This window comes from Myodes glareolus, chromosome 2, assembly GCF_982192425.1.
Source record: "Myodes glareolus chromosome 2, mMyoGla1.1, whole genome shotgun sequence".
NCBI lineage: Eukaryota > Metazoa > Chordata > Mammalia > Rodentia > Cricetidae > Myodes > Myodes glareolus.
In genome coordinates, this window is record NC_142027.1 from 45858689 (window position 1) to 45869588 (window position 10900).

At 47.4% G+C, this 10900-nt stretch overlaps 1 protein-coding gene across 2 annotated transcripts in view; it reads right to left on the bottom strand.

The window, feature by feature from the left end:
* Arhgap31 (Rho GTPase activating protein 31) overlaps positions 1-4861 on the bottom strand; it is a 109801-nt gene extending 104940 nt beyond the window's left edge. The window contains exon 1 of one of the 2 annotated variants that reach the window (XM_048422452.3): positions 4213-4861. In XM_048422452.3, the coding sequence (XP_048278409.3) occupies positions 4213-4312 (100 nt within the window). In that variant the 5' untranslated portion in view covers positions 4313-4861. The remainder of the gene's footprint in view (positions 1-4212) is intronic. The other variant, XM_048422451.3, reaches the window with a different exon arrangement.
* Between the last annotated feature and the right edge of the window lie 6039 nt (positions 4862-10900).

The window sequence follows — 10900 nt, forward strand, 5'->3', positions numbered from 1 at the left end:
TCCTTTGCTACGACCTTGCTCTGTTATGTCTGTTCAGTATCTTGTCTGTTTAACGGGAGACCGAAGCTTTCACATCTTCTCCTACAACTGCCTCTTCAAAGTCAACAGGTGCCCGAAGGTTGGCTGGTTCACATCCCTGAGACTATTCATTTCTTATATCCAAAGCCCATCTTTCTTCCCCACTGCATCCAAAACATGACTGGAATAGAGTTTTGTTTATTGGATTAATAAATAAAGGAAATGAATAAATCAAGTGAGGGAACTATTTAGCTTCAGAAACGAAATGAAAAGAAGTGACAACCGATGTTCCCGCTGCTCACCCTCATCCTTTGAAACACTAGCAAGTTCCAAGTAAGGGCAGTATTCCATTGGCGTGGGCCAGTGGTTTGTTCTGTACCTTCTGTCGCCTCTCAAACTAAATCGATGTTATACCTATTAATCTTTATTTTATATTAACTGACACATTTTCAGCCTGATAAGGATGAGAAAGATTCTTCAGCAATGAAAAGGTTCACACTTTTTATGGAACATTCAGAGAGGACTCTACTTATGCAGGGAACAAGGAACAAGGCCTACAAACTTAGCACCGCATCTGGCTTCTCCACCCCGTCCACATACCAAAACCATCTCGGAGAGATTTTGATTTAGTTGGTTTCTCATGGGCCCCTGCATTGCCTTTTTTTTCCTTTATAAGATGATCAAAGCATCTTATGTAGCCCAGGCTAGTCTCAAACTCTTGATCCTCCTGCCTCAACTTCCCAAGTGCGGGGACTACAGGTGTGTGCTACATGCAGTGGCTTCAGCATTTTAAAGGACTTTATAGCTGGTTAAAAATCTGTCACCATCATTGCCTGCCATTAAGGCACTAGGTGAGATCAGTCTCGTTTTCCACCAAGGAGTAGGTAAAACGAATAATGATGGATCAGAAAGGCAAGGAAGTCTTAGCTCTTAAAGTGTGGCCAGCCCAGCCCCTGGCCTCTGGCCCCATCACCCGCAAGCTCTGTTAGAAGACCCAGATTACTTGGCTCCTAAGGGAGTGATAGGAAATGACCATGAACCACATTCCAGATCTCTGGGCTTCACACACGCCCTAGTGCCATAGGTAACAATAATCTGATGTGGTTTTCAAATACACAGCTATGAGAAAAGACCTCCACACTTAGCGACCAAAAAGAAGAAAGAGAAAAGCAGACTCCTTGCATCAGCAGTAGGGAAGTGATCCGAGACAGGAAGAGAGAATTTGGGAGAATTAGCTGGTTCCCAGGGAATGAACTTCAGATTGGGGCAGAGTCATTCTGCCTATGGGTAAGTGAAACGTTCCTAGCAGTCACCTTATGGCCTGCTGTGGCCTGCTTATCAGGTGACAGAAAAGTGGCCAGAGGCCGGGGTGTAGCTCATGGTTAGAACACTTGACCACCTTTGGGGAATCCCCTGCTTTGATCCACAAAACCGGGGGTTGAAGGGAGAAGCGGGAAGTTGTCACACCAGGCTTCTGTGCTGCTGGGGATGGTCCCAGCAGGGTGCGAACCCATCGTCCATGTGGCTACCTGCAGGAACTGCATGTTCAATGTGTATGTTTCTAAGAAAAGGGAGCTCAGCTTTCATCAGCCTCCCAAAGATTAAGCATGATAGCTGGCCATGAGTAATACTCACTCTAGGCTGGAAAAAAAAAAAAAAAAAGAAGTCGCTTTTCACCCTACCCTGTCCGAGGTAGCCAGGCTAGGCTTGGCGAACTAGAGAAGTAGCTCACAGCTACTTCTGTGAGCTTCTGTGCTCAGCTTCTCCCCTTCTCCCTGGAATGCTCACTCCCTGCAGCTTCCCCATAGCCAGAGCGCCAAGCTCAGCCAGCGATCACCAGCTTCATCCTCCACTCCAGCCTGAGACTTTGCTCACCTGGGTCAGAATCTGGGCCTTGCTATTAACTAATACATGTCTCTGCATTGTTTTAGAAAAAAAAAAGATCAATTCTATCATCATCTCACACACGCACACGGAAAGCAATGACTTTTGGCTGTCTTGAGGCAGAAGTTTGATTTAGTCTCATTTATATTAGCTGCTTATTATTCATGGCTAACTTCCACATCGTACGACAGTGTGGGACCAAGAGTGCCAGCTGCCTTCCACTTCAAAACCAAACTCTATTCAGGTGCGCCCAGTCTTAAACGGTTGCTCATCTGTGGCAGGGCTGTTTGCTTTCAATCTGGGGGCAGATTGAAAAGGAGCCAGAAAGAGGTCTGGATCCTCTCCATCTTTTGTGGTGATGAGCCGTGGGTCTCTACTCCTCTTGGAACCTCCTCTCTCCATCGCAGGATGGAGAGCAAGGAGCCCTCCATTTTTAATACTGAACATCAGTTCCCTTTCTCCTCTCCCGTATGAAGCACACAGAAGTTCAGAATACAAAAACAGGTTTGAGAGAGGAGCTGCCTAAGGGTGCTTCTGAAGTTCTCTCCCAGAGCCCTAGGGTTTTCAGGTTCTTCCTTAACCTGTGACTTTATAAGACTGGGGCGTGGCTAGCAGGGCCCTTATACAACTCTCACAACATGTGTGTGTGTGTGTGTGTGTGTGTGTGTGTGTGTGTGTGTGTGAACAACACTCACATGACAGGAGGTGACATCCCAGGAGCATGCCCAGTGTACCTACAGGTTAACATAAGGCCCCTGCCAAAACAAGTGGAGGCAAATATTTCCTTCGTTATTTCAGGCCACAGTGGTTAAGATGTGTCCTTGGGCTTCTGTCAAGTTCAGAAAAGCCCAGCCTAAGTGATTTTACTCCAAAACGACCTCTCCAGAGTGTTGTGGAGAATTCAATGAACTGACTTCAGTTATGCCTCCGTTCAGAGGCGGTTTTGAAACCAGTGGTTCCTCCACGCTCTAAAATACTAAGCCATTTGTCCTAATGACACAGCAGACTCCGGACTCCCGAATACCACAGGAATATCACAGCACTGCAAACTGCTGGGGCTGCTGAGTCTTCAAAAAGGGGAAATGAAACAAAAGCCCTGCACTGTTTCTGGGATGTGTGCTTGATACAGACACACCAAGTTGTTTCGGGGACTAGTTTTCCTGGGGGCAGAATTACTCTGTCCAGTTGCGTGGCCCTGAGCTTTCTTTTTTTGTGCCTCTCTCTCCATAAACACAAGCCCCACGGAGTGGGCTCTTTTCTCTTTCTCCAGTTTCCAAAGAAGCCTTTTAATGTCACCGCTAAGTGTGGAATCAGCCAGCGCTACAAAAGGAATCATTTAATGCTCAATTTCCCCAACTTTCCTACATTAAGAACTTTTACTGTAGTGTAGATAGTTTGTTTTGTTTTGTTTTATGAGACAGGATTTCTCTGTAGCTTTGGAGCCTGCTGGGAACTAGCTCTGTAGACCAGGCTGGTCTCGAACTCATAGAGACCACCTGCCTCTGCCTCCCAAAAGTTGGATTGGATTAAAGGAGTGCCCCAAGCGGTGGGATTAAAGGAGTGCGCCACCACCACCCAGCTAGGGTAGTTTTCATTCTCCCTCACCCAACAAACATTTAAATTGTCTCTGCTGGCTCCTCTTTTTCTTTTCCCAAGCTGACTTTGACTTTTCTTTACAGCCCAAACTATTTTAAAGCCGAGGCCCTCTGACCTCTTTACCAAAAAACTTCTTCCATGACACACCAAATGCTAATCTGAAAGTCAAGAGGAGGTAAAGGGTCGGGGGGGGGGGTTTGCAGAGTTGGGGGAGGTATGATATATTTGGCATCAACTCAGAAATATAGAAAATGTTGGTGTAACCACTCCCCCGGCAGGATTCCCTACCCCACTCCCATCACACTGCTTCCTACCACATTAATAAAAAAGGATGTGAGCGAGTGAAACCCGACAGTACAGGAGGGCCATTTCAGATGGTCACAGTGGCACATCCAGAGAAACCTACCGATGACCGCTCCACGCGTCAGTCACTGCTCCCCGCCCCATCTTTCTCTCCCAACACCCGAAGCTTAAGATCAGAGCCTCCACTGCCACAGCTACACCCCACTCAACCACTCCTATGACACGTCGGAAGGACAGACACGGCTCCTGAACGTCGGGGTGGCAGGGTTGTGCTTAAGTACCGTGTACTTTTTTTTTTTTTAAAGTACTGTGAGCGCACGAGCCTGGAACACATTAACTTGTGAACGGCATCCAACATATCCCAAGAGAATCCATCGCTCTTAAACAAAAAAGGGGGAGGGGGTACATTACCATCCTGTCCCGAGCTCTCCAGATACTCTGTCAGGTCACATCCAAACGCACTGGTGGCTCCCTTTCGTTTCAGCTTCTGCTTGGCACCCTTGTTCTTCATGAGTTAGTCCCACAGAGGCTGACCCTCCGTCTCCGCTCTCTACTCCGCACCGCTGACGAGGGTTTCGGGGTCGGGTCACCGGGGCACAGCCGCGCCGCGGGTCGGCATGGGAGAGCAGATCGGGTCGTGCACCGCCCCGGGCGGGTGTCACCTCCCTCTTCGGGCTCCCGCGGCGTCTCCCCCGCGCTTCTCCGCTGAGCCTTGCGAGGAGCAGGGGCCGGGGCGCGGCGGCGAGGGGACCGCCCCGGGGCTGTGAGTGTGCTCCGCCCTAGGCCCGCGTTCTCTCTTCAGACCGCTGGGGGACCGCGAACAGCAAGCATCCCGTCCCCTCGCCCGCCCTCGCGCCGTCCCTTTTTTCCTGTCTTACAAATCCCAGGATCGTCCAGCTCAGGAAGCGCTGGAAGGAAGTCAGCTCAGGAGGGGGGCGGAGGTTGGAAATTTTTGGCAGCTCTGAGTGTGTGTGTGTGTGTGTGTGTGTGTGTGTGTGTGTGTGTACGCGCGCGCGCGACCGAAGGAAGTAAGTGGGTGGGTTGAGCGGCGCGGGCTGGGGGAGAGACCGTGCTCGACCGAGGCGGGTCTGCGAGTCCAGAGATCGCCCAGGGCCGCCCCGGAGGAAATCGGCCTCGCGAGGACCGGCGGCCTCCCGCCCTCTTCCTGCCGCCAGCCCGGCTCTTTGCAGGGCGCAGGAGGCGGTGCCCGCCGGACTCTGCAGGGAGGGCGCGGGATGGGTGCTCACGAAGTTATCCTCCTTGTCATCCCAGTTCTGACACTTTCTATTTCAGTGCCTGCCTTTCTCCTCAGCAAATATGTACAAGGATAGTGACATTAACAAGGACTGGGATTCCAGAAACCTGACCTACAGAACCTTTTTTTTTTTTTTTTTTTTTTTTTTTGGCCACTCCCGTCTCTCCTAGCCAGGGTCTGAGGTCCCTGAAGCCCAGATGTCTCCTCTCCCACGCTGAAGTTAGGATACCCTAGGGCTAGAAAGGTGCAGCTTTGTAACCACTGCCCAGGAAGTTATATTTCTAGTTATAAACTCAAGTTCAGACACACACACACACACACACACACACACACACACTTGCCAACCTTGCTAAATGCAAGAGATATGAGCAGAGAACCCGGGATTTAAGTGTGCTCTGTCATTTCTGCCACCACACAGAGAGTAGTTTCTCAGGTTGTTTTAAAACTTGAGGCATGTGCCTTCAGGAGGGCATGTTTTCCTTCACTTAGCTGGAATTCCTTGACTTCTGTGTACTCAGCACACAGCGAGCACTCAAAGTCTTGTGCATTAACAATTTGAAGATTAGATTAAACTTCCTGCATACATTCAAATCCATATATAGACTTAAAGGGTAGGGATAGTCATATAGCTGGCAAAAAGCATTATGTGTAGTATTTTAGTTACTGATTCCGTTCAAAGTCACTTATGCTTCACCATGACAGTTTATGAACTTTGAACTCTGACCTTTTCTGTATGTCGGGACATAACCTGATAGCCAGCCTACCAAATCTGGCCTACAGATGTGTGTGTGTGTGTGTGTGTGTGTGTGTGTAACATATCATGTTTTTAAAAAATAGCAGCTAATATTAAAGAATTAAGATATCCCTCCATTAGGAATCTGCATTTCTGTCATCTCCTCTGAAATGGAAGCTCTGGTTATACCACAAGCGTGTTCTCACATAGCCAGGACTGTGAGGGCTAAGACGCATTCCCTTTAGAGAGGAACCTTCTAATTTGGAGCTCCCCCCCCCCCCCCGCCTGTCTTCCAGCCTTTACACTTGCCTGGCCTCTGGAGCCACTTGAGTTTGTGCCCAGTCCCCAAGCTCTCCTGCCTTCCACATTTGCATCTGTCTCAATGACACCACCACTGGCCTGGTCATCCTGATGAACCCTCTTCAAGTAACCCCTGACTCATTGCTCTCCCTCCTCCTCCTTCCAAGCTAGCCCAGCCCAAAAGGATGAGTCCTCCAGGGTGCTGCACCGATGGGGTTCTTCATGCTCAGGCCTCCTTGATAGAAATCAAACACCCCTCAATGGTTAGAATACTCCCCCACCCCACTTTGCCAAGGCCAAGCTCCTCCCTTCCCCCTCATTCTAAGTCACTAGAAGTCTAATGGGTACTCCTGAAGCCGGGCTGTTTATGTCCTTGCTTACTCAAAATCTATCAATGACTCTGTTTCCAATAGTCAGAGTAGAAATTCCTAAGTATCCTGTAAGCTGTTTGGGTTATTTAATATATTGGCTTATTTCTCCTTTTTTTTTTTTCTAGAGAAGCATCTCTTTGTGGAACTGTCAACATTTGCTCAGCAGTTTACCTCATCAAGGGATTTCAGAGCCTTATTTTTTTCTCTCTCTTCTTGTTTACTTTAAGCAGATTCTTTTATAGGACCATGGTGTGTGTGTGTGTGTGTGTGTGTGTGTGTGTGTGTGTGTGTGTGTGTAATCAGATTTGGGTTCCAAGGGGTTCTTCCGTTGTACTGCGGATTTCCTAGGATGCAAGGTTATATGGCGATAGGGTAGGAATGTTCACTGAAGGAATAAGTAAGCTATCTGGTGATAAGTTATGAATTTACTGGAAAGCGATTTTGCTTACGAAGACCCACCACTGAGAAGCAACTGTGATTGCTTATGTCTCCCTTACCTGCACCTACTGAGGACGAATGGCTACCCAAGTCTTCCTCACCATTAATAGATAGAATTCAGGCAACCAGTATTAATAGGTTTTAGCATCACCTGTGGTTACGACCTTTTCTTTACCCAGTTTGCCCATAAAGCTAGATTTAGCATCAGCGACTTCATCATCATTCCTCTCCCTCTCCAGGTAGCCCATTAGCCAGATGCATTTCTTACTGACTTCCCTCTCATCCTGCCTCCAGCTGTCCCTGTTCTAAAGGTGCTTGGATGGTATCTGGGGGTGAGATCAGCTGCTAGGGAAGCTCTTCCGTGACAATGACGGCTGTGTCTTATCTAGCCCTCTGTACTCCAGGGTTCTCAGACCGATAAAGGACAGAGGATGGCCAGGTAAAGGGACTTCAGAAAGTTGGCATCCAGGGCTCCATGATTGTACTTCTTGTGCACGGTGCCTGCTTATGTTACATTGCAAATGGCAGCTCCAAAGGTCCAGGTGGGGTGGGCCGAGCTTGCTTAGAGGGCATGCAAACTGCCGAAGCCACACTGCCAACCCCTAAGAAAACACAAGTAAAGAATTCCTTCATGAGAGAAAAGGAATGGGAAACCAGAATTAGTTCTCCATCCTGACCATTCCCCAGGGCTCTGGTCTCTCCATGACTATGAAAGCCAGTGTTGCTCCGAGCAGGACTTCCAAGAGTGAGCAGGAACAGTGTGAAGAACGAGTGGGAAGGGAATTCCAAGAGTCTCCCCATCTCCAATACAGTCTGGAACAGTCTGCCTGTGTGCCTGCCGCCTACCTAGTTCTTTTGGATTCCAGACTTGGAAATCAGCATCACTCAAGGTGAGAGCCCTACACATCGCTTTGCCCTCCCAATTGAAAAAGTAAGTAAGTAGGAATTTGGGGATGGGAAAGGTGGAAAGGAAAAGAAATGTTAGAAAAAGACTGGGTTACAAATGACTTTCCCCCTCCCCCACTTCCTCTCCCCCTCCCTCTCCCCTTCACAGAGTCTAGATGTAGGAAGGCAGTCAGAGGCCAAACCTAGTTCCTAAGAACAGGGCACTGGTTAGGCTAAAATTCTCTCTACTTCTTGGCACATCAAGGACCACACCAGAGAGCATCTAGGAAGAAATATTCTTTGGCAGTTCGAAAGGTAAGATAGAGCAGACTCTGACAGAATGGAAAATGAGTTAGCTACATGTAATATTTGAAACAATAAAATCAGAAATTAAAATTTCCTTACCAGTATTTTAGTCACGCTCTAATATCTTTACATTGAATACTGTCACGTGTGTGTGTGTGTGTGTGTGTGTGTGTGTGTGTGTGTGTGTGTGTTTTAATCTAATCTAAGAGGTCTGGAGATTTTCTGCACTCCCTGAATTTTTTTTTTTTAAATCACTGTGACATTTGACCCAGACACACAGTTTGCCATGTAATGGGTCTTTAGCATCTCAGACTCTGTGAGCAGGCACAAAACTCGCTTGTCCCTCTCCACACGGCCCGGAGGTTGCCAAAGAGCAGCAGGACACTTCCTTCCTGGTCCAGGACTGAGAAGAGACTTCAAGGCTAGAAGGAGAGCCAAATGTCCCTCCTGAATTGCTATTATGCCCCCATCAGAACCTACACAGCCCCCATCTGAGCTAGCACAGGGCTTAGCCTTAGGCTCCCAGTCTACCTTTGAATCTGTTTGGCTTGAGGCCTTTGATCAGGGGCCCAGGGTGAAAAATGACTGGGCTGTTCTTATTTAAGAGGGCCCCAGAGTCTGCCCCCAGCGTCTGGAGGTGTTGTCTGATCCCTCCCAGTAGCTACAGCTTGAGATCATTTCTTTTGCTAAGTCTTCAACTTCTCAAACTGGAAAGTCTCGGAGTAGAAAGACCCATCCTGCATTGACTTGGGGGAGTTCTCAGGATAAAACCTGTCTTTGACTTATTTCTGTAATCCTGGTTTGGTTCTGGTGCCTCCTTCAGCCTCTATTTTCCCTTTCACTGGATTCTGCACCCTTTGGGAATGTTGCCTTTTTTCTGACTTGGAAAAAAGAAACTATAGCAGGCTCCAAGCCCCATCTGTCTCCCTCCAGGGTCCCTCCACATTGGAGCGAGCGATTTTCTTAGGTGGGTGGGGATCTGTCCCCGCCCCGTTCATTGTGTTCCACAGTTTCCTGTACACTGCCTCTAACCCTTTACCAATCTGCCAGGCGCCATTTAACACAAAAGAAAGGGGAGGGGGCAGGGACTGCTGAGGAAGAACATCCCTATAAATAGCCCTCTTGAGCGAAATTGTTTTCCTCGTACACAGTTGTTGTTAGGCCTTGACGCCCTGTAGTCTTCCTCCACAGTCTCCTCCCCTTCCACACCAGCCTTCTTCCCCATGCCTTCTTACTTTTTCTCTTCAGGCCTGCAGGGAGATGCAGGTGTAGTTGGGGGCTTGAGGGAAGCTGCAACTCTCCAGCCTAGGTGACTGCTCCCAGCTGCAGGTAGAGGCTGCGGGCGGAGGCGGACCTGGGTCCTAGGTCAGGCACTGCTGAGTTTTTGCCCTAGGACCTTTGGTGGGGCAGATTTTCTAACCTTGCTGATGCTCAGGGCTCTCGTCTTAATGGGGTGGTGGTAACACCTTATGGAGTTTCTCTGAGAATTGGAAAGGCCTGATGATTAATCTGTACAGACATAAATCCTCCACAGGTCCTGCATACACAAATGAGTCTTTATTTTGTTTGTTGGTCTCTTTTACACAGACTGAATCTTCTTTTTCTTGCCGTTCATCCAGTGTTTCAGGTGTGTCCGCCCCACCCCCATCCCATTTGACATCCTGGTTTCCTATCTCATAGAAACCTGTTTGCAAGCCTTAAGCATATTTAACTTACATTTATTTATTTATAAATTCCTCAGTTCCAACACGAGTTCAGAGAATTTACTTTATATTTAAGTGACTAGAACCTAGTAACATTTTCAAAAGGGTAAGATAGTCCTTCCTGGAGGGGAGGCAGTGCCTCTTGTAGGTACTTTGGGAGTGACTCTGGTCATGGCTCACTCTCCTCTATTGTCTCGTAGATCCCAGGCTCTGCTTTCTTTCCTACCTTGGGAACATAGCATAGAGAAGTCAGCACAAAAATAAGAGGTAAAATAGTCACAAATGCACATTATTGTCTCCGTATAACCATGACCCCCACAGTGAATGTTTACAGTTGGGATGATCTATTTCTGTTGTGTCTCCTGATGTCATATATATGGATATATAATATTTATATCTATATATTTACAAAGTTGCAGGGTTTGGGGGTAGTGAGGAAGTGGCTCAAACTAACCAAAATCACACTTGAAAAATAATTTTACAATGCTCTGCATTTTCAATGGTTAGTATTGGACTCTTCATCCTGATCCTAAATGAGTCCAGTCAAACATGTGCAGTCTGATATACTGTTATTTTTCAAAGATCTACGTGTGTGTGTGTCCACGTTTGTAGTCATATCTGTGTCTCCATGCATTGCACATTCATTTGATTTCATGGGAGTCCTCTCTAATTCCTCTTGATTTATAATTTATAATTCCTAATAATTTAAAAGACCCACGGGTTTAGTCTCTAATCTTACATATAAAGCAGGCCTTCTATAATTAAGAATCTTCCAATGGATATTTTAAAATTATTTCTTAGATAAGAAGCCCCCCACAGTCCTGATTGCACACGTTCTGCCCTGTCTTCAAACCAGAGGGTATATTCGGCTTTTTCCTTTAGAAAATACAATCAGTGTTAGGTTGAGTTTCATCCTCCCAAATTGCTGAAGTTCTAAGGAACGTGGGATGTGACTTTATTTGGAATAGAATGGTTATGATGTAATTAGTTAAGACTCAATTAACTGGAACAGGGTGAGTCTCTGACCCAGTTTGTATACATCCCAGACACAAGAAGGATGTCGTGGAGAGATGAAGGTAATTAGAAAGATGCTCCAACAAGACAAATG